This window comes from Bidens hawaiensis, unplaced genomic scaffold (genome assembly GCF_021521415.1).
Source record: "Bidens hawaiensis isolate Kalapana, Puna unplaced genomic scaffold, B.hawaiensis_p1.1 tig00001236_1, whole genome shotgun sequence".
In the NCBI taxonomy this organism is placed as follows: Eukaryota; Viridiplantae; Streptophyta; class Magnoliopsida; order Asterales; family Asteraceae; genus Bidens; species Bidens hawaiensis.
In genome coordinates, this window is record NW_027491070.1 from 4,040,165 (window position 1) to 4,063,879 (window position 23,715).

Below are 23,715 nucleotides of genomic sequence, written 5' to 3' on the forward strand. Positions count from 1 at the left end.
TCACCACTCATTGGGTTGATCCGGTAACATGGCAATTGATGAAACACACCATCGCTTTTGAAAACTTCCCGTTCCCACATACCGCCGAAAAATTGTTTGAATTACTTGATGAAGTTATAACGACTTACAACTTGAGAAATAAAATATTTTCGATTTCGTTTGACAACGCTTCAAACAATACTAAGGCGGCCGAAAATTTATCATTAAATATTCACCACCTTGTTTCGGGGATTTTGTTCATGTTCGATGTGTTGCACATATCATCAACTTGGTTGTTCAAAAAGGTCTTGACAATGAAAACATTTGTGACGATTTAAAATTCTTTAGACTTATGTTACAAGATGTCTTCAAAAGTGGTAAAAGAAGACATCTTGAATATAAGAACTATTGCAAGTCGGTTGAAAGAAAGTATTTGGGGCCGAATTGGGACGTTCCAACCCGTTGGAACTCAACTTGTCATATGCTAAAGTGTGCTTTTGCCCAACGCCAAACTTTACAAGCTTTTCATAACAATCTTGTTGAAGAACGCGAGGCCGATATATTTCCGGAAAGTGTTTGGGTCCAAGTCGGTTATTTGTTGGAGCATCTTGACGTGTTCAAAAAGTCAACAACAAAATTATCGGGAGTCTATTACCCTACTAGTTGTTGGGTTTCGCAAGAATTGTACTATATGTCTTGTGTTTTTAAAAGCTTTGCGGATAAGAACAAACTCTTCAAGAATATTGTTGCGGTGATGAAGGAAAAGTTCATAAAATATTTTGAAAACATACCGCCGGTCTTTACTTGTGTCGCCGCATTAAACCCCTATTGGAATGTTAATGGGGCTGAGACAACGATTGAGGAAATATTCGACAACTTAGGTATGCACGAGATCGACCTGAAGTTGTCGACGGAAGCGAAGGAAAAGTTCAACAAAAACCTTCAAGACCTTTATGACCATTATTTTCAAATGTATGGTCCAAGCACGAGATCGTCTTTTGTGAAAAAAACAACAACTAGTAGGCCGTGCAATGACCCACTTATAAACTTGATGAATGGGATTCGTGAATCGGCATCTAAGAGGCAAAGAGGAAACACACCAACTAGCGAACTTGGTCGATATAGTGGAGCAAACTATGTTGAGGGCGCAACGGTCGACGAAATTCGCAATATTGATTTGTTGGCTTGGTGGAAAGGTAAACAAAACGAATTTCCCATTCTATCCGCCATGGCTCGTGATTTGCTTGCCGTACAAGCCTCAACGGTTGCTTCCGAATCGGTTTTTTCTCTTAGTGGGAGGGTGTTATCTATGCGAAGAACAAAATTAACTCCCGAGTCTTTAGAGGTTTGCATTTGCCTAAAGGACCATTTGGATGCGGTGGATCGTGTACAATACAAGGCGAACTTTGAAGACGAAATACCAATAGAGCGTCATATTCATGATGAGGAGGCGGAGGACGGGGTTTCTTCCGATAACGAAGACGAGGGTGAAGACGAGAATGAAGACGAAGAAGAGTTGTAATTTGTGTTTTTTATTTGTTTTAGTAAAATTATTTGTAACTTGTTCAACTAATATTTAGTTTTGATTTGTTTAATTATAATTACTTTTGTTACTCAAGAATAATTTTTTGTTACTTTTTTAATAACGACGGACATTTTATTTATTTAAACAATAACTATTACAAACATTATTAAAACATAAACGATACTAAACATAACAACTAAAACTTAAAAAACAAAGTCCGTCGTTTTAATTCGGGAATACTTATTTTTGGGTTGTAGAGCCGGACGATTCTCCCACTTCCGCTTTTTTAGCATCCAAACGTCTTTTCTCTCGACAATACTTATTCGTATGTTTTCGTAATGTCGAGTTGGACCCTGCTTTAAGAAACTTCGAGCAATATTTGCAACGTGCCATCTCATGTGAGTCGGTCATTAGACACAAATCGTAATGAACCCAAACATCGGGGCATCTTGTTGTTTCGATCACCATAACAACGTCGTCATTAGTTGCCATTTGTTGTCGGTTTAAGCTTAATTGTGTTTTGGAGTGTGTTTTATAGTTTTGGAAGTGGTTTAACAAGTACACACTAATACATTGATATTTATAGGATGAAAAATGTATATAGTAATAAAACCGGTTCCAACGGTCAAAAACGGCTATATAGCCGTTGGAACCGGTTTCTAACTGCTATATTGTTTGAATTTCAAAAAAAACCGGTGGAACCGGTTTTTACGTAATAACCGGTCCGGTTCCAACCCTACCCAGTTCCTAAAAGTTTGCATTTCTGGGCATCGGTTCGGGTCGGGAACCGAACCGGTTCCTGACTGGAACCGGTGTCATTTTCTACCCGGTTTGAAAAAAACCGGTTTCGAACCGGTTCGGGTTTTCAAGGTGAACCCGATTTGTGCACGTCTAGGCCGATGATGGGCAATCCATCGAGACAAACACCGACAATATAGAAAATGTCATTGTCATTTGTCACCTACCATCTATCTAGCCTAGTACAAAAACACATGTTTTACCCTTGACAATAATTCTATATCGAAATGACTAGCAAAAGAAACAAACCATTGTTGTTTTCAATATGTTTTAGTTAAATGTTTGAATAACTTACATTTCATAATTCGGCTACTTGAAAAGTCTTAACTGAACAAATATTTATTATATTAGAGTCGTTAAAAGAATACTTTAGCCTACATATTCGACCTTTTTGCATATTCATATGTAATAAAGTGTAGTCATAAAAATCTACATTCATACTACATTCTCATTGTGTCGTATAAATCAACAAGCATATTCTGATGCAAATAACTACTATTTCTGTATTTCATATTAATGGTGATGATAGAATTGTGTTAAAACATTCACTGATAATTGAAGTTTTACAAGAACTCAACAAAAAGGTGAAGTTTACATCTTCATAAACTAGTTGCAAAAGATGAACCCAAGTCGTGATACAACATAAGAGCGAAAACACTTGCTAGCCTAGTAACCTGCAGTTTATACAAAATACAACTTTTAAGGTAAATAACTTGAAACATTGGGCAAGTGACCTTTTTATGGATTTATGGTAGATAGTCCATACATATACGTACGTACCAGGGTATCATTACAACGTAGCAAGAGGTGATCCAGATTCTGTGAAATAAGAAGATAGATCTACTGCCAGCTCATCATACATACTGATGAATGGATGTGACTGGATTTCAAGACAGAAAAACAAAAGCACCTTAGTCGGATTAGAATTTTTTATTATTTTATGAATTTTTATTTTTTAAAATTTTGTAGGAAAGAAAATGTACCATAAGTTCATTTGCGGATGCTCTATCATTTGGATCTTTCTGCACACTAACATAACAAAAAAATTTCTACTTCTTAGCCAATGGAGATGTGAAACAATAGAATATGGGCCTGGCCCAATAGTAGCCTGGTAATGGGCTTGGAACTCAACTCCCAGTCCAGACCCAGGCTCATATTTTAGCCCATACACTATCACAATAAAGACTAAAGGTGACAATTTCAACACATTTTCAATAAAGTAAATCTAAAGGTTTACTTAAAAGGTTAAACATTAAATGGGGCAAAAATTGCTCAAACTTATTCAAATTGAAACACCCTCCTAAATTGCTTACAAAAAAAAAAGAAAGAAAAAAGAAAGAAAGATTATAGTTGAAGATTATAGTCAATGAACATTATTTTTGCAATTTTGCATGATAAAATCACTAAACTTCTAAAACTGAACAAAAATGTTCTTTTAATAAAAGTTTAGTGGCTTAATCACGCAAAAAAGAAGGTATCTTTTCTTTGAATTGTAAAAACTGAAAAGTCCAGGAACTTAATCAAGCAAAGAAGGACCTTTATGTTAATAAGAAAGTAGGACGTTATATAGTTATATTAGTCAAAATATGAACAAAAAAATGTTTGTGGTTCAACATGACTGACCCGTTTTGACCCATTATACATAGTGCACAACCGCCCAAAAAATGTTTACACTAATTAAGATCATAATTTACCATGCTTCAATAAACGAGCAGAACTGAGGCGAAAACTGGTCAACAGGCGCACGAGGAGGCGGTTGATCAACAATAGTTTCCATAAGCTCATAAACATTCACCCAACCTTCACCTGGTTGCGGTGCAGTGTACGGAAATTTGCCAGTTGCACATTCCAACAAAACCAATCCCAAGCTCCACATATCACTTTTATAACCATAGTTGCCTCCAATAATTCTTTCAGGCTGAAAACATACAAATATAAGCCAAATTTTTATCAACTTTGATACTAGAACATAAATCTAAAGAACATTGTTTAAAATTACTCACCGACATATAATTGTAAGTGCCAACAAAAGTATTAGCCAATCCAGATGTGCTTGCGAGTATCGCGCTAACACCAAAATCGGTGATCTTGACTTCACCTTGGTGATTTATAAGCAAATTTGATGGTTTCAAGTCCCTATGAATGATATGCTTCTCGTGATGAAGGTACCACAAACCCTTCAAGACCTGTTTTTTACATACATAAATTTTAAATTATAATAAAAAGAACTCATATTTGAACACAAATGCAACTTTTCTGACCTGCTTAGAGATGGCTGCAAGATAAGGTTCGGGAATCGATCGAACGGTTTTCAGAAAATCAGCTAGTGATCCTCCATCCATGTACTCCAATATGATAGAAACAGCCCCGTTATCATAAAAAGATTGGTAACACACAACAATGTTTGAGCTTTGTGATGACTGGTTGATTTTAAGCTCTTGTGCAATTTGCTTGCGGATCGACTCGTCAACATTCATTTGAATCATCTAATACCAAACAAACGCATCAAAAAGGACTTTATTATTAAGTACTAACACAGTACAGTCTTTCAGATAAAATTTTCCAACTTACATCTACAAATGTGCATTATATTCATATGATAAAAGAACTTAAATTTCTTTAAGGTATAAAAAGATAATCTAGTTATGACTCAAAACTACCTTTAAAGCAAAAAACTGGCCGGTCCATTTGTGCTGCACCAATCGAACGATTCCACCGTTTCCTTTTCCTACTACTTTAACCGCATCAAAGTCGGCTAAGCTTAACTGGTTGTCTGATGGCTGAATAAGCGGTGGCTGAACCAAAAAGTTGAAGTGATAGAAATGAATAAAAGAAAGAAAGAAAATTGTTTGACACGTTACCGTTTAATAACACTAATGAAAGTAATAAAAATGAAGTCTAGTGATACAAAAACTTAATGTCTCCTCATAGTGTTGTTTCATTAGACTCATATTTACTCACCCAAATTTCAAGAAGCACAACATAATAAAGCTAAAGAACATCACAATAGCATCAATAATTTTAAACAGTGGGATCAAATACAAAAGTAAGCCTAAAAAGCAAGAAACTTTTAGCAATAACATATAAAACCCAAAGCAACCCGGATCTATAAAAGGCAGGTAGCAGAAAGAAGTAATTCTTACAGTGTCAGATTGGGTTTGAGAAACAATTCGAACACCATCTCTGTTGACTAGCAGATCACCATCCATAAACGTCCCAGATTCAGTTCTACACACATAAATAAATAAATAAAGATCCAATTTTTACGACCCATATAATATAATAGCACAAAAGGATAGATACATACAAGAATTTAGCGAGTGAGGTTTCATCAGGAGGTGGGAGATTTAGTTTAAGAATTGGGGTTAAATTGCCCTTGTTCATGCTTATGATGGATGGATCGATGGATGCTACTGCTTAATTAATTAATTCATACAATTTTCTTCTTCTTCTTCTTCTTCTTCTTCTTCTTCCGGGTGTGAGTGTATGACTGTGTATCTATCTATTCCTATTCAAGTGTTGAAAAGTCTTTGTGAAGTCATGCGTCTGTCTCCCCAAATTGAACCCCAAGAGGGGTTTTGCACAGGACCACAAATTTGAACCCCTAGGGCTGTATTGTATACGAACCCAACACCACCATTGTTCAGCGGAAAGTTCGTTTATCTTTGTTCGTTCGTGTAATAAATGAACCAACATAAATAAGTTAACGAAAGTGACGACCAATATATAGGCTTGTTTAAGTGGTTCAAGTGTAATCAAACTTTTGATCTTTGTATCATACGTTCACAAAAGTATCATACCATATGTTTAACCGTCATTAAAAGTAACCACCGGTTGTCTCTAATGTTAAATCGTTTTTAAAACATGCTTTTATTTGCAAATCATACTCTCTTTTTACATTTTAACACCAAATTGTTTTTTAGTGTATTATTATTTAAAATGATAAAATACATGTAGCTAAAATTACATAAATTTAAAATATATAACAATTATACATTGCATTATTTTAAAACAATACTCAATAATCATACTTGAGATACATAACTAAATTAATTATAGACGTGCAAAAGTGTTTCTATATCAAAATAAATGATTCGCTACTCAAGTTAGCATAGTATTGAATTTTTGTCAACATAATACTAATGAAAGGAAACAATCAGATGACACATTCATTTGGTATTAACTAAAATTAAACATTATACTCTGCCTAGAATGATAATAGAGAGGTGAACTAGACTACACTTCTATGGCATGCTTATGGTAGTATGAAATTGTTCGTAAATAGTAACTTTCATGATTTTCTTTTATTTCAACTCATTCAAGCTTTTAGTGTTTCGAAATTTTAATATTGTCTCGTTGGTTTTATGATTCTGGATTTAGCCTCAAATTCGATTTATTACTAAATAGTTCGTAAATATTAAGCTTTCGTCATTATTTTCAATGGTAGTTTGCTTTTTGTAATGTTTCTCGGTCAAAAAACCAAATAGCATCAAACAACTAATTTGCTTAGGTTTTGGCACACACATATAAGTTATGTGTACTTTTTGTGTAACCGACAATCCCCAAGTTCTTTCTTTCTTTCTTTCTTTCTTTCTTTCTTACTCGATATTTGTCAACAACCAATTCAATTCAATTCCGTTGATCAATCTCTTTCTCGTCAACTCAGGTAAGTTTATGATTTAGTTTTGCTATTATTATATGTATATTTGATCTTGATTCCGTCAATTCAGCTGTAATTGCACTTCTGATCATCGTTTTCGCTATTGCTTTAATTTCTGTTCTTTTTCAACTTACAACTCATTAGATTATTTTCACAAGTAATTAGGGTTTACATACTATACTCTCTATCATTTCTTCTTGACTGGATTTAGATATTAGGGCTGTAACCAAGCCGAAGCCCTACCTCCACTTTTTCTCAAGCTTGTCTATTATTTACTAATTAGTTTATATACGTTTTTAATTATTCCTATATATTATGTGACAAACCTTAATCTAGCCTGAGCTCGGCTGTGCAATGTGAAATTAGTGCATAGAAGTCCCGTAGGTAAAGCTTAAATATACACAAGACTCGTTAACACTCGAGGGGCCTTAAACGAGCTTTATTTGAGTCTTGGGACCAGCTCGAGCTCGAAAAAGCAAGCTTGGCTTGTTGCACACCTAGATTTAGTAGCAGTTTGTTTGGATAAGGTATCATGTGATCCTATACCCCGGGGACACAAGGATTTAAACAGAATATTAATTTTATTGGAATAGGATTTTTGTGTTAACAACTTTATCAGATAATCAGTTTGATGTACTGCTACGTGCTAGGTTAATTTTGGGAAAATGAATTTACTAAGAGTTTATGATATATGGACCGAATTTGATACACTAGCTCTAATTGAAAATACAACAGCAGGTGCTTCAACAAGTGGTACCTGGGGAGCAGCCTGTTGACAGTTCAACTTTAAACCGGCCTGCAGAACGGATCTGAGTAAATCATCTGCTCTTTTACCTTTTATTTCTTGAATATATTATCTACTACGTAGTCTATGATGCTTGATGCTGTGCAAATAACTCCTTTAAGGTTATGACCTTATAATGATTAATTATTTACTACTCAACTTCTTTATAGTTTGAATAAGGTTTCTGAATAACTCGCCGTACCATAGTGTTTCATTCCAAAATAACGTATTATTTCTAATTCTCACATTTTTCACTCAATACTACCATTATTCATGAAGATACTTGTAAGTCTCAATCTTTACAGCCTACATGAGAACATATGTAGATATATAATCGTACACTAGTGAGTTATCAATACAAAAGATCTTAGGGAGTCCTAAATTTTATATTATTAATATAAACTGGGACTTTCTGGTTTCACAGATGCTGCTATGGAGGAAGGGAAGGTTTTCAAAAATGGCGTAGAATTGGTGAAATCGGTTTCAGATAAACATCTTGATCTTTTGAGGCCATCGTCTCGCCTGTTTTCATTATTTAAAGGTAGATATTAGTACATCATGTGTCAAGATTTATTGAAAATAGGCTGTTATCAACACTGGACTATAAAGCTTTTAGCTTTTGACTTTAAGGCATCTTAAAATGAACAGTAAAAATCTAGGCCATACAATAGTATTCTGATTATGCCCATTATAAACGGTAAATAAGGGGATTAATTGTAGGAGACACATGTTGATGGCAGGGCATGCATCAAATAATAATGATCGTGAGAAAGGCAAGTATGCACTGATCAAGAATAATGATGATGATTTCCAACAAGGACTATATGACAAACCTCTCCCGTGTTTTGGCTGTGGAATTGGATGGTTTTCGTATGTATCGTTCACTCTCATCTACCCCACCCCCACCCCCAAGAAAAAGGTAAAATAAATCAATTTATGGCTGACAATATTTTTATTTCTAGATTCTTAATAGGGTTCGGATTCCCTTTGATGTGGTACTATGCTACATTCCTCTATTTTGGAAATTATTATCGGAAAGATCCTCGGGAATGTGCTGGTCTTGCTGCTTCTGCAATTGCTGTAAGTCTCCATGTAACTGTTCCAAATGGGTCAAATGAGTCAAAGTTACCGCATTTTTAAAATACTTTAGCAATTAATATGATCCTATTGCTTGGGGTGGTTGTGATTGCAGGCATTGGGGTGTTCAGTTATCTTGTTTATTGTAGCAATGATCTTATTGTTCTAGTTGATGTCGGTGCTGCGTGCAAGATACTTTGTGTTACTTGATTAAACTGGAACTGCTGGAGCTTGTAGATACCGATACAAGTCTTGATGAACATGAAAATAGTTTTTTATTTTGTGGTTATTGATACTGAAGAAGCGTGTATCGACTTACTTGTATACGATCAACGTTCCTCGAGTACGAGTATGCTATATCACCGATGGTTTTCCGAGATACGAGTTCTTCTACCTACAAAACAAACAGCACCGTGAGCTTACCCCTCAGAAAGGGACAAAGGGGTCCTCTTTGGGGTAACCCTCCGGTGTGAGAATCAGGTATTGTAGGAGAAGATAATCAATATGTGAAAATGAGTAAAGGATTTAGAGTATATTTTTCTACCCTGCCTCTAACTGTGGAGGTGGTGTGGTATTTATAGTATTAGGGTTTCCAATGATTGGGCTCAGACCCCATTAGGGCCTTTTTGGCCTCCTCCTATTGTTTCGCGCCACGTGTACTTAGGACACCTGGTGCTTTTTCATTGATTATTCTCTGACCAAGGTATTTTACCTGACCCATGTGCCATCACGTGGTGGCACATGGGCTTTGCTGAGTTGTCCACCCTTCATTGGCAGCTGTCAACATCAGCACATTCTTTATTCCTTAAAAGATACCTTATGGAAGGTTGCCTGATGAGTACAATCATGGTTGTCCTTATCCTGATTTGGATTAGACCATTGTCTCATTTTTTGTATGTCGCTTACGCGCGGCCTTTATTCGCCTATCCCGGGGATGCGCAAGGTCTTCTCTTTATTCTCACAGATGTTTCATGCGCTTGCGCATATGTGATATGCGCCACGCGCAGATGTTTCATGCGCTTGCGCATAGGTTTTGGCTTTGTGTCTTCATGACATCCTGATTTCAAGCCTCTTGTGTATATCTTGTGGGTTGACCCGCCCTGCTCGATGTTAAGGCGGGTGCATACCTCTTCAAGCCCCCCCAGTCTAATGTGTGTCTTGTCTCGCGCGAGCGAGGTAAGATAGATATTAGACTTACTAGTTTGCTTTTTCAATAGGGCTTGTTTTTTCTGTCTTTTCTTGTACGCGCGTTGCGCGAAATTCCATCCCTTTGGTTAAAACGAATCGTCAATGCACGTGGTTGGTTGGTGTTGACATGCATCAGAGATAGAGACGTTATGTGTCAGACCTTTCGTGTGCTCGAAGTGCTACAGTGGCCTTTCACGTCTCCTCATGCAGTGTCAGGAATACGTGTCGCGCTTATGTTGGCCTACGCCTGCGAGTGGGGGCGAGTGAGCGTAGATCTGATTATTACTTGTTTCTCTTTCTCTCCCCTGGGCCTATAAAACCAAACCTTTTGAACGGTTTTTTCTTCATCTCCACTGTCATTTTCAGAGCTTTTGCCTATCATTTACATTCCGATTAAGAGCTTTCGTCTTCGTCCCTGAATTCCGTGCTTAAAGTAACCATATTGTTCGATTCGCAATTGTATGTCTGATAACCCAGACACCACAATTTCCCCTAGTAAAGGCCGTGTAAAATCAGTGGTTATGTCTACTTTGAAGAAAACCGGCAAGGGTACTCGGGTTGCCGAGGCTCCGTTGGAGGAGGGGGGAAAGAATAAAACGGCGAAAAGATGGGACGAGATCCCCTGCAAGTTGAAACAGCCTGAGCTTGATAGTCTCATTGCTTCTCAGGGTTTTCTCCCTGAGTATGGTTGTCTGCTCCCGGCAGCCGGGCAGACGGCTGCGGATCCTCCTGCCGGCTATATCTCTCTATATTCTCATTTTCTTACTCACTGTAACCTTCGTCTTCCGATGACAAGGTTTATAGGTGCGCTCCTTCAATTTTATGGGATTCACATATCCCAAGTTCACCCTTTTGGGTTGGTGCGCATGACTCATTTTGAGTTTATGTGCAAAGCTCAGCGCGAAGAGCCTACTCCTCGCCGCTTTCAATATTTCTATAAACCAAAGGTTCAAGATTCTTGGTTTTCGTTTACTCCGCGCAGTCAGAAGGTTAAATGCTCTACTGTCACTTTTAAGAGCCTTCATGACTGGACTGAGAAGTTTTTCTACGTCAAAGCTGGTGTTATTCCAATCCACATGACTGTGCGCGCGATCACTTCTGCGCTCGCGGATGACAATGTCCTTAAGAACCCAACGGGCACATGGGTTAAAAAATTAACTGCTGAACCATCCCCCGCCAAGAATATTTGCGAGGAAGCGTTGGTGGGGGTTGGTATGAGCAAGAGGTTGACTGATAGCGAGACTGAGCCTGTCATCCATGTTGATGGCTTTGGTGGGTTGTTTGTTCATTGAATTAATTTTGCGTGAGTATAATTCGTTTTGTTGATATCACTTGTCTTGTTTTATGCAGAAAGCAAGGAATACATCCACGCCGCCTAGGACTAGCATACAGAAGGTGGCTCTGTCGCCCTGAACGCTGGGGAAGTTGTTTTCCCTGATCGCTTCGATGATATGTTCATCCATGTCGACTTAGAATTTTGCTTTGACAGCGATGCGCCTGGTAAGCCCTTGTATTTGTGTTTAGGCCCTTAGAATACCAAATTTGGTTTTAACATTTCTGTTGCGCGTATTGTAGATGCGCTCGCTAATTATGGGTTGGAGCCTGTGGAAGAGGAAGGGGAGGAGGAAGAAGCTGAAGCGCAAAAACTCAAGCGCAAGGCTAAAGGCAAAACTGGCGCAGGGGCCAGTAAAAAACAGAAAAAAGATGATGCCTCTGTTGCCTAGAATCTTTCTCCTACTCAAGTGAAGGGACTTGAGAAAACCAAGGGTTTTACTTCCAAGTTTTCCTCGTCTTCTTTGCCTCAAGGTGTGGGCACTCCTTCAGTCCACACGAGGTATGGTGCTGCCACCTCATTTCTGCGCGCGGCGGACAAGGGAAGCGGTGCTGCGCCTGCTGTTTTGTCTTCTCCAACATGTATACTTTGTTTATATTTTGTGGTTTTATAAGCGTGATTCCGATAGAGTTATTAATGAAGCTTTGTTCACTCAAATGTTTGTAGAACCGGCAACGTTGATGGCTCAACCTCAGGCTCAGCAAGGTGCCAAGGCTATGCCGAAGGTTGTTTTGAAGTCCTCTGTTTTGCCCTCAAAAAAGGGGGAAAGTGGACTTCATGGCGATGCTTAATTCGCGGACTGCGGTGCTCCAAGGTATTTATTGCGCTTTGATTGTCTGATTTTTTCCTTTAGTTCAAGTCATGAATCATTTCTCCTTGTTGGTTTTTTCATAGGAATTATAGCTGGCACACAAGCTTCTGGTGGCACTGCTAGCGCTGGCGCCGTTAGTTCTGCTCCCGCTCCAACAAGTACTGAATCTCCCCTTATTGGGATCACTAAGGAGCAGGAGACTATATTTCGCGCTACTCTAACAGCGTCAAGACCTCCCTCACCTCCTCCTGCGCGCAGCCCTACTCGTGAGATTTTTTTTGATTCTTTCAAGTCGCAGGAGAAGAGACCTGTTATAGAGGATGATGAGGAGGTTGATTTTGAAAATTCTGATGGTGGCCGCGTAAGCCCTACAGCGCCACGCGTTTTCGTGGCGCAGCCTTCTTCTCATGGGGCAGGCAGGAGCTCATCAACTGGCGCTAATCTTTCTGCCGGTTCTCCTCAGGTATAAGTTTATTTTGCTCCGCTGTGCAGACTTCCAAGTTAGTGTTTAGATAACTAAAACGTTTCTTTGCGTTGCATTGTGCTTGTAGGGAGCCGATCACGTATACCGCCCGAGCTGGAGTATCACTGAAGAGAGCTCATTACAATCCTTGGGCGTATGTGTAGACTTTTGGGCTCACTCTGTTCCTCCAGCTGAAAGGAGGTTTCAAGAGGAACGCGCTCGCGTGGATTTGCTTAATGACCACCTTTTTGCTGGGTCTGCGTTTTTTGCTGCCTTCCAAGAGCTTCGCAATGATTATATAAAGGTACGTGATGCCCTTGCGGAGGCCAAGCAAGAGGCTAAGGTTTCTGCTTGGAATCTTTTTGATGCCCGAGAGAAAGCTGAGAAACTCCAAGCAGAACTTAGCGAGAACCGGGCAAGTTCCAGCGCTGCTTTTGTGAAGCGCGGGCTTGAGCTGCAAGCTGCGCGGGAGAAACTGCAAATGGCAGAGGCAGATGTGGCCAAGTACGCGCGTCAAGCACGTGACCTGGAGTTGGCAGTGGAGGCGCGTGACCAAATTATTGTGCATGTTAATACTAAAAAATCTATATTGGAGACTGAGGTTGCGCGCCTGAAGAAAGAGCTCGATGCTGCGCGAGCGGAAAAGAATGAAGCCTTGGCGGCAGCAGCGTCTGACAAAGAAGAGCTAGAACAAGTCAAGGAAACTGTTAAGTTATTAAACTCTCAAATCCCTGCTCTTGAGACGTCTGTTTCTTCCCTCGCACAGGACCGTCAATGGCTGATTTCACAGGGTGTGACTCATTGCGCTTATGCCATGAAATATTCAGACGAGTTTCAGACCCTTGTGATGGACTGTAATGCGACGTCGCGCTTGGTGGGTCGGGCTGAGGGGTTTAAGGATGGTTATGAATATGGCATGCTAAAGAAGAATCCATCCGACTACCCTTATCAGCTCGACGCTGTCTGCGCTGACATGGCTGAGGTGGGGGAGAAGTACTTGAATACTCCAATTCCCATCCTTGAGCAGGTATGTTAACCTTAATGAGTTTACTTGACTTATTTTCATAATCTTTGGTACTTATACTGTTCCTTGTGACTTGCAGATAGCCGCGCTTGTTGACCAGCCCGATCTTGGCGCTTTAAAGAAATTACTTGATGAATGTGAATGGACTAGTGGCAATGATGATGGCGCGGGCAACGCTACCTCTGCCAGCGGCTCTGGCGTGGCCAAAGGGCCTACTCCTGACGCTGTCATGACAGAAGACGACTATATTCAAGACGAACAGCTTGATTATGGTCAGTTTGGAGATGACGAGGAGCGGGTTGCGCCAGATGCTGAGGGAGGGAATAATGATGAGGAAGATGAAGAGGCTGATATTAACATAGAGACTTGAAAAGCCCCTCTTGTTGTTTTTTTTTTTTTTTTTTTAAGTTTCTACCTCATCATTTGTAAATTTGTGAACTTCTATATTTTGGAATGAAATTTTGTTTTTCTCTTATTCGCATCTTGCGCATTCCCAATTCATCTCTTTATATTGCATGTGTGTGCTTGTTGAATATAAGGTATGCTTACACATTGAAATTTGAACAAGGTTGTAAGGAAATTATTTTTACTTAATTCTTAACAGTTGTCATATTTCAAGTTTTTTTTTTTTGATACTCTGAATATGCTGACACGTGCCTTGGCATTTCATTATTCCTCTTTTGCGCGCCGTTATCGTGCATTTATTATAGGGAATTATGAATGAGTTTTTTAGCCTTTACGTGTCAGTATGTGTTACTCTGCTTATATCCATTATGATCCTATGCGCGGCCCCGACCTGAGACCTTAACAACTATGCTTTGGCATGTGCTTTGCTTTAGTTGTGCTTAGGTATTTTTATGGTCCAGCTGCGCAATACGTAGGATGGATGCTATGAGTAATTTGAGCTAAGGCTCATATTATTGGGCTAAGGCCCTGACGTTTTAGAGTTAAAACTCGTTAACGCGTCTGAGCTTGAAGCTCGCGCATGTATGTTTTACTTCGTTTTATTTTTAGTTTGATGTCAATATAATGTTGTCATATTGCTCAAAATTAATAAAGGGAAGTGTGAAACATGTATGCAAAAGGTAATAGAACGCATAGAGCGTATCATTATTCATAATGGCTTAAAAAGCCTTGATTACAAACTTGACAACTTTTACATGAAACATTTTCTAAGTTGTGCTGCGTTCCATGTGCGCGGGATCTTCTTTCCATTTAAATCTTTTAAAGCGTATGCGCCTTTTCCCAATTCTTCCGAGACTTGATAAGGTCCCTCCCAGTTGGGAGACATCTTTCCCGGGGGTATTGCGCGACTAGCTTCATTGTTCCGAAGAACAAAATCATTCTTCTTGAAGTGGCATTCTTTCACGCGCTGATTGTAGTATTTTTCTAGCTTTTTCTTGTATTTGGCTTCACTGATGATAGCCGCCTCTCTGCTTCCCTCAAGCAAATTGAGATCCAACCTCCTTTCTTGCTCGTTATCCGTCTTACTCATCATGAGCACTCTATAGTATGGGCATCCAATCTCTGCTGGAATCATAGCCTCCGTTCCATAGGTTAGGCTGAACGGGGACTCGCCATTGCTGGTTTTGCTTAATGTCCTGTGCGCCCACAGGACATTAGGTAACTCCTCGACCCATGCATGGGACTCTCCCTCCAACCTTTTCTTCAGCCCATTCAGCAAGCTTTGGTTCGCGCGTTCCACTTGACCATTCCCTTGAGGGTGGTATACTGAAGTGAAGACCTGATTGATGTGTAATTCCTTGAACCAACTGGATATCTTCCTGTCAGTGAATTGTTTGCCATTGTCGCTCACGATTTCCATGGGCAGGCCAAAACGGCATACGATGTGACTCCAAATAAATTGCTTCATTGCCTCGGCTGTAATTTTTGCCAGTGGCTTGGCTTCAACCCATTTTGTGAAATAGTCTACTGCCACTACCAAAAACTTTACTCGCCCTGGCGCTTGTGGTAAGGGACCCACAATATCGATTGCCCACTTGTGGAAAGGCCATGCAGAGGTCACCTGAATCAAGTTGTTCTTTGGCCGCATGGTATTTGGCGCATAGCTCTGACACGCTTTGCATTTTTGGATCTCTTTTAACGCGTCCAAGTATATGCCTGGCCAATAGTAACCTGCGTTCATTGCCTTGGCGATCACCATGCGCGGGCCAGCATGTATTCCACAGATTCCTTCGTGTCTCTCTGATCACATAGCTTGCTTCCTCAGCGTCTAGGCATTTCATGAGTGGTCCAAGATAAGAGCGTCGATATAATGTACCATCGAGCATTTCGTAATTCTGCGACTTGTGTCTTATCTTCCTCACCTGTGCGCGATCGTCTGGTAACTTTCCCTCCTTCAAGAATTCCATTATTGGAGTTATCCATGATGAAGGTGTTGTATGAATTACAAGAACAGACTTCGCTCCCACCGACGGGTTGCTCATTACTTCCACCCTGACATCTTTGCCAAAATGATCGAAGCTGGTTGATGCCATCTTGCTTAGCGCGTCGGCAGACTTATTTTCACTGCGCGGAATGTGTATGATTCTGAAAAAGTCAAATTGTTCGGTGAGTTTCTTCGCCTGCTCTAGATATAGAGGCATGGTGTTCTCCTTGGCATCATAAAGGCCATTGACTTGTGCTGCTACCAGGTATGAATCTACATGAGCCTCTAGCTTTTTAACAACGAACTTGTGCGCGATGTGCAAACCAGCCAGCAGGGCTTCATACTCAGCTTCATTGTTGGTGCTCTTGAAATCCAACCTGATTGCGTAAGTATAATCATGATTTTCTGGATCCACCAGTTTGAGGCCTGCGCCGGACCCTTCGTTGTTTGAAGCTCCATCAGTGAATAATCTCCAAACGTTTTCTTCATTATTGGCTTGCGGAGGGTCTACTTCGCGCTGAGCCTATTCGACTTTTCCTTCAGGGATTTCTGTGATGAAATCAGCTAAGACTTGTCCCTTGATTGCTGGACGAGGCTTATAGGTGATCGTGTGCTCCCCTAATTCCAGCGCCCATTTTGTCAGCCTTCCTGAGAGCGCGGGACGTCGCAAGACTTGCTAGATGTTGTAATCAGTCAGGACTTCAATAGGATGACCATTGAAATATCTGTGAAGCTTGCGCGACGCATGCGTTAGTGATAAAACTAACTTATCTAAGATGGTGTAGCGCGTCTCAGGATCTGTCAGCACCCGACTTACATAATAAATTGGTGTTTGGATTCCCATGCGATCCACCAATAATACTGCGCCAATGGCGCGCTCTCCTGCTGACAGGTACAACGTTAAAGTTTCACCAGGTAGTGGAGCTTGAGCGCAGGCAGATTTATCAGACATTCTTTTATCTCACTGAAAGCTTGCTCGGCCTCAGGCGTCCACTTGAATTGGCTTTTCTTTAAGCAATTTCTCAATGTGTTAATGAATGGGGTAGATTTGCTTGCATGGTTTGCTAGAAATCTGTTAATTGATACCAATCTACCATTCAACTTTTGAACTTCCTTCATGGTGGATGGTGAGGGCATGCCGAGGATAGCCTCCACCTTCTCTGGGTTCACCTTGAAACCATCCTTGGTGACCATTACGCCGAGAAATTTCCCTTCTTCAACACCGAATGTGCATTTGCTCGGGTTGAGCTTCATGTTTACTTCCTTTAGGCGCCGAAGGGTTTCTTCGATGTCTTTGAGCATTTGTTTTTCCTCCCTGCTTTTAATCACCAAATCATCCACGTAGACTTCTAAGTTTTTTCCAATCTGCTCGTTGAAAATTGCATCCATGAGTCTTTGGTAAGTGGCTCCTGCATTCTTCAAACCAAAGGGCATTTTTGTGTAACAGAAAACACCCTTGTCAGTTCTGAAAGCAGTTTTGTCTTCATCCTGTGGTGCCATTTGAATTTGGTGATAGCCCTTATAGGCATCCAGGAAACATTTGAGCTTAAACGGCACCACAGAGTCCACCTTCATGTCAATGTTTGGGAGGGGGTAACAATCTTTTGGACACGCCTTGTTGAGGTCCTTGAAATCAATGCACATTCTCCATGACCCATTGCTCTTCTTTACCATCACAGGATTGGCTACCCATGTTTGATATCGTATTGGGCGAATGATATTCGCGCGCAGTAGATCCTCTACTTGCTCATTCATGGCCTTTGTCTTCTCGTCTCCCATGACTCTTTTCTTTTGAGCAATTGGCTCCACGGACTTGAATGTGTTGAGAGAGTGCTGCGCCAGGTCTCGCGGAACCCCAGTCATATCAGAATGTTGCCACGCGAAGACTGACATATACGTTGTGAGCAATCTTTTCATTCTCACTCTTGTGTCATCTGATATCATAGCTCCGATTGTGATTGTTTGTTCTGGGAATTTTGGGTTGAGAATCCATTCCTCTGGCGCGTTATTTGCCACTGGAAGCTTCATTCTCCCCTCTCGAGGTATACTTATTACTGCGCATAAATGATCTCGGTACACAAATGTTACTCCTGTTGGTGTTGGGAACCCCAACGCGCCATGCGCTGGTGACGGTATGGCGTTGAATTGGGCAATCGTTCCTCTGCTCAAGATCATACTATGGCATGAAGTGGTGGGCAAGACCAGGAAGTTGACAATTTCAGCTCGCTTGTGCTTCTCATCCCCCATAGTTAGTTCGAATTGTATCTGACCTAGGGGGTGAATAATTTCGTTTGAGACACCCGAGATTGGTGCACTCACAACTTCAAGCCTTGCTTGGTCTGCTGGATCCAACTTCCTGAAACATTACTCATACATGATGTCTGACTCGCTACCGGTGTCCACCAGGACTCTTGACACCTCATAATGAGCGATGTGTGCAGTGATGACTAGAGGGCTGCTGATAGACGGGCCTCCTCTGATTCTTGGAAAGATTACTTGTTGCTCGCGCCAATCCCCTTGGATTTGCGCGCTTCTCTTCCTCGATCTTTGCCCTTGCCTTCTTCCTTCAGCTACACAGATTCTTTTGAATTTTTTACTGGCTGAGGCTCCGTCAGGTTGTTCGTTCTCTGGTCTTGGATTTTTTACCAGGTGAGCCAACTTGCCTGATTTCACATCTTTTTCGATCGCATCCTTCAAATGATGGCATGCATCAGTGTTGTGCCCTGTGGATTTGTGAAACTCACAATACTTGCCACTGTTCGGTGGTCCCTTATGGAGTAATGGCCTGGGGTTTTTAAACTGGACATTCTCTGTGCTTAACACTTGCGAAGGCGTTTTGGTGATGGGAGTCCATATTCTTGGTAGAGGTCTGTTAGGCTCTCTGCCGCATTCCTTCTTGTCACATTCTCCGCGATTAAGAATGTCTTTTTGGGGTTGGGGTGAACTTTGTTGCGCTTGCTTTTCTGTAATTGGTTTGTTGCAACCTGGACCATACGGAGTTTTGTTTGCGCCTCTTTTCATTGCTGCGTGGTGCTTCTGTTTAATGCCCTTTATCTCTTGCTCTGTCTTGGGCAATTTGTTTTTCATTTCACGCGAAGACTCGCGATGCTTCCATAAGCTTAGCCCAAGTGGTTGGCATGCCTTCTCTGCTCACGAGAGCTCTGCGGAGTTGATCACTGCGCGCACCTTGTATAAAGGCCACGCGCAAGAGTTGTTCAGTGATGCCTCCAATTGCAAGAGATTCCTGGTTGAAACGAGTTATGTAGTCTTCAATGGTTTCATCATTCCTGCGTACGCAGTGCATGATGTCATCGGGGGTCGCGCGTGTGTCTGCGCTGCTGTACAAAGTGAGCCTGGAACTTTTCCAATAGCTCTTCAAACCCATCGATTTGTCCTGTCGGCAAGCTTTCGAACCAGACACGCGCTGCGCCCGTGAGGCAGCGAGCAAACATGTGACACCATGTTGGCATCGTCCAGCTTTCTAAGTTTCCAGTGTTATAAAAACCTTGTAAGAAATCATCTGGATCTGTTGTACCATCGTACTTGCCTAAACCACTTGGCATCTTGGTTTTGTGTTGAATGGGAGCCTTCGCAATGCGCTCAGCGAACTTTGAATGTTTTACCAAGATGGCTGGCCTATATGGTGTGGTTACGTCCACTTGCTCTTTCGCTTGTGGGTTGTATGGTGTGTATAAATCCATATCAGCTTTGGCTCCAGGTGCTATGTGCATGTGTGCGCGAAGCTATGAACCTCCTGCATGAGTATCTCGCGTCTTCTTCATGCTGTGCACCTCTTCCTCATCACTAATATCAGCTTGTTCGGTGTGAACAGAATGACCGTCTTCCAGCGCGCGCGTCTTTTTTGTTGTTCCCTGAATGGTTTGTTTATCAAATGCGAGCCTTTGTGTTAAATCGGCTAACTTTTTGTGTTTTACCAACTCATTGTATTTGTCCATTAAACGCCGTTGTTCGTTTATGAGCCATTCTTTAGGGTCATTGGTTTCAACTTCCGGGCCCATTGGTCCTTTTTGTTTTGCACCAGTCAGATTTTGGAACGTGAGATCGTCTGGGGGAGTTTCAATTTGACTATGAGGTGTTGTGTTGAAGGGATGGTTACTGGCGGTGCGCGCAGTGTCACGCGGCGCCCTCAGAACCTGATGTCCCTCATTAACATCCTCAAGCTCATTATCCTCCAGAACTTGATCATTGTTTCGAACACCGGAAACCATGGTGAAGAGAAAATTGATTAAATAGTAGTTTTGTTGCCGTTGTAACAGGTGATGGCGCCAATGAAGAAGCGTGTATCGACTTACTTGTATACGATCAACGTTCCTCGGGTACGAGTATGCTATATCACCGATGGTTTTCCGAGATACGAGTTCTTCTACCTACAAAACGAACAGCACCGTGAGCTTACCCCTCAGAAAGGGACAGATGGGTCCTCTTTGGGGTAACCCTCCGGTGTGAGAATCAGGTATTGTAGGAGAAGATAATCAAGATGTGAAAATGAGTAAAGGATTTAGAGTATATTTTTCTGCCCTGCCTCCAACTGTGGAGGTGGTGTGGTATTTATAGTATTAGGGTTTCCAATGATTGAGCTCAGACCCCATTAGGGCCTTTTTGGCCTCCTCCTATTGCTTCGCGCCACGTGTACTTAGGACACCTGGTGCTTTTTCATTGATTATTCTCTGACCAAGGTATTTCACCTGACCCATGTGCCATCACGTGGTGGCACATGGGCTTTGCTGAGTTGTCCACCCTTCATTGGCAGCTGTCAACATCAGCATATTCTTTATTCCTTAAAAGATACCTTCTGAAAGGTTGCCTGATGAGTACAATCATGGTTGTCCTTATCCTGATTTGGATTAGACTATTGTCTCATTTGTTGTATGTCGCTTACGCGCGGCCTTTATGCGCCTATCCCGGGGATGCGCAAGGTCTTCTCTTTATTCTCACAGATGTTTCATGCGCTTGCGCATATGTGATATGCGCCACGCGTAGATGTTTCATGCGCTTGCGCATAGGTTTTGGCTTTGTGTCTTCATGACATCCTGATTTCAAGCCTCTTGTGTATATCTTGTGGGTTGACCCGCCCTGCTCGATGTTAAGGCGGGTGCATACCTCTTCAACCAAATTGTACAATCTTTATACCAACCAAATTGTACAATCTTGAGAAGCTTTATACCAACCAAATTGTACAATCTTGAGAAGCTTTATAAAGTACTTTTGTTATAGTCGATCAAAAAGCTGATATTAGTAATTTGGTTTATCCTAGTTTCAAGTGATGTAAGGGCTTGCAGTTGGAGGTGTATCTTGTTACTTTATTTTCTGTGTGTTTATTGGTATTTTTCTGCATTTTATTTCCGAATTTGAGATTATGTAACATTAAAAATTTGGTTAGCAGCAAGCATGATTTGTCTGATGCAAAGTGCAACTGTCACTCAGTGCCAGTGGTGGCCCAAGTTGTGAGCAATATATATCAGTTAACGTCGGGCGCGCCACCACCATCGTGTCAGAGCGACCAGCCCCCCCCCCCCCCCTTTGAGCATGGATAGTCTAGCGCCCCCGTCCCTTTATGCCCTTCTGGCAGGGTCTTTAGAGCCCTTCTATCTTCAAAAGCGTTGCTGACTTAGATTGATGGCGCCCCACACTGTTAAACCATAACACACTGCCTTAACGTGCGGTTCCAGACTCCTAGAGGGAATCAATATGCAAACGCAAAACTTGTCTTAACATTGAACTACTAACTGTACATGCTTCCCATTAACAATAATGTGTGTGGATCATATACAAATGACTTTTATCATGAAAAGTATACAACTAACTATTGTAATTGTAATTATGTTAACACTAAAGTAATTATTATTACTCTTAACTTTTGAACTAAGGGAGTGTTTGGGATTGCTTATTCTACCCTCCTTTTGACTTATAACTTTTCTAAAAAGTTGTAAGGTGTTTGACAAAGTTGAAAATTGTAAGGGGCATAAGTCATAAGTTACACTTTTGTAACTTATGGCTTATGGCAATAAGTTATAAGGAGGTTGAAATAAGGAATTCAAAACACCCCCTATAGTAATTATTTTTACAATGTATTATTTTTTGTAACATAATTACAATAGTTCAAAACGATAAAAACTCAAGTTATTTATATGTTTAGTAGGTTAATTTTATATGTATCGGATCTCACCCTAACAATAATAATATAAATAATTAAATATAACCGAATGCCGTTAAATTTCATGATCTAATGGCTTATGTAAGTGCCAGGTAATCATAAAGATATTTTAGAAGTTAAAAAAAATAATGCCACCTTATTGTGTACACTATATGACTATATGTTACCTACTAGTGCCGTCCAAACTGCTCGACGCTCGAACTCGCTCGCCGCTCGCTCGAAAATTGCTCGGAAAATGCTCGCTCGTTTTTTCGCTCGATTGAAAACGAGCCGCTCTGCTCGGTTCGGTTTGTAAACGAGCCAAGCAACGAGCAAGGGTATGCTCGGTTCGGCTCGGCTCGAATATTTTTAATTTATTTTATATATAATTATATATGAACAAATATATAAATATATAGACAAAACACATAAATATAAGCTTACGATTATTTAATTATATATGAACAAATATATAAATATATAGACAAAACACATAAATATAAGCTTACGATTATTTTTACCCCTTAAAATTTTTTATATTCCGTTAATTTTATAGTTTTATTTGTTCAATTCAAGTTTTTAGAAAACTAAAAGTTTTTTTACATGATCATTATATCTCACTCTAAACTTATTTATAATAAAAAATACAGTATGTTATATGTTTGTCTAAAAACTACTAATTTATTTATAAAATATATTATTTACAACATTTAAATTTGTTTCTTATTGAATTTTTTAAAGTGAAAAATAAATAAATAATGCTCGAAATCGCTCGATGTTCGATCGAAAAATGCTCGATTCGATTTTGGCTCATTTCAGTTTTCGCTCGTTTCGAATTTCAGCCGCTCGGTTCGGTTCGGTTGTAAACGAGCCAAGCAACGAGCAACCATTCGCTCGGTTCGGCTCGGCTCGGCTCGTGAACAGCCCTATTACTCACCACAATACAACATCAACTCAAGTTTGATTTGCTCTGTGCTCCTACCTTGTTTTTTCCAAATCAAGTGAGATGTATACTTATTTCGCACAACTAAACGAATTATATATTTAACGCAAATAAGAACAATTTTAACTATATAAACAAAAGATATAGTTATTAGATCTTGATATATCTATATCTGATGATATTAGATAAATGTGATTAATATCATTACAACTGCAAATTAAGAGGTTATTACAAAATGTGAATGTCATTGAAAGTTATTTGCCGTTTTGATTCTTTTTAATTTCGAATAGTTTTACAAGGTTTATATTTTTGGTGTTGTAAAACTATTAATATTTGTTTTTATATTTAATCGACTTTATAATTAGTTTGATTTTCTTTTAATGTTTTTATAACTTTGTTTGGCATAAATATTATATTTGATATTTGACTCGTTTTAAAGAAGTTGATGAGAATGTTATAATAACTTAATTTTTATACTTTTAAGTTTTGTTTGTATATTAAGTATTATATTTAATATTTATATATGTGGTAATCAAAGCTTGACAAGTGTGTTTTAATCTAATTATTGGCACTCAATATTATAGGGA

The 23,715-nt window shown here is 40.1% G+C and overlaps 2 protein-coding genes across 3 annotated transcripts; one reads left to right on the forward strand and one right to left on the reverse strand.

Moving 5' to 3' along the window:
* Window positions 1–3,078: 3,078 nt before the first annotated feature.
* Window positions 3,079–5,781, reverse strand: LOC143569616 (mitogen-activated protein kinase kinase SIPKK-like). The gene is made up of 8 exons (XM_077055488.1): window positions 5,610–5,781; window positions 5,446–5,530; window positions 4,963–5,097; window positions 4,564–4,788; window positions 4,306–4,488; window positions 3,997–4,220; window positions 3,286–3,331; window positions 3,079–3,182 (listed from the first exon to the last, which is right to left on the reverse strand). The coding sequence occupies exons 1-8, from the start codon at window positions 5,684–5,686 to the stop codon at window positions 3,093–3,095; spliced, it is 1,065 nt and encodes a 354-aa protein (XP_076911603.1). The 5' UTR covers window positions 5,687–5,781; the 3' UTR covers window positions 3,079–3,092.
* Window positions 5,782–7,562: 1,781 nt separating this feature from the next.
* LOC143567992 (uncharacterized) lies at window positions 7,563–9,114 on the forward strand. Of its 2 annotated transcripts, XM_077054269.1 has the most exons (5): window positions 7,564–7,775; window positions 8,171–8,287; window positions 8,487–8,616; window positions 8,709–8,826; window positions 8,939–9,114. In XM_077054269.1, exons 2-5 carry the CDS (start codon window positions 8,179–8,181, stop codon window positions 8,990–8,992), a joined length of 411 nt encoding a protein of 136 aa, XP_076910384.1. In that variant the 5' UTR covers window positions 7,564–7,775; window positions 8,171–8,178; the 3' UTR covers window positions 8,993–9,114. The 2 variants fall into 2 exon arrangements, with proteins under 2 accessions (XP_076910381.1, XP_076910384.1); XM_077054266.1 differs by lacking the exon at window positions 8,939–9,114 and having other exon boundaries at window positions 7,563–7,775; window positions 8,709–8,886.
* Window positions 9,115–23,715: the final 14,601 nt, after the last annotated feature.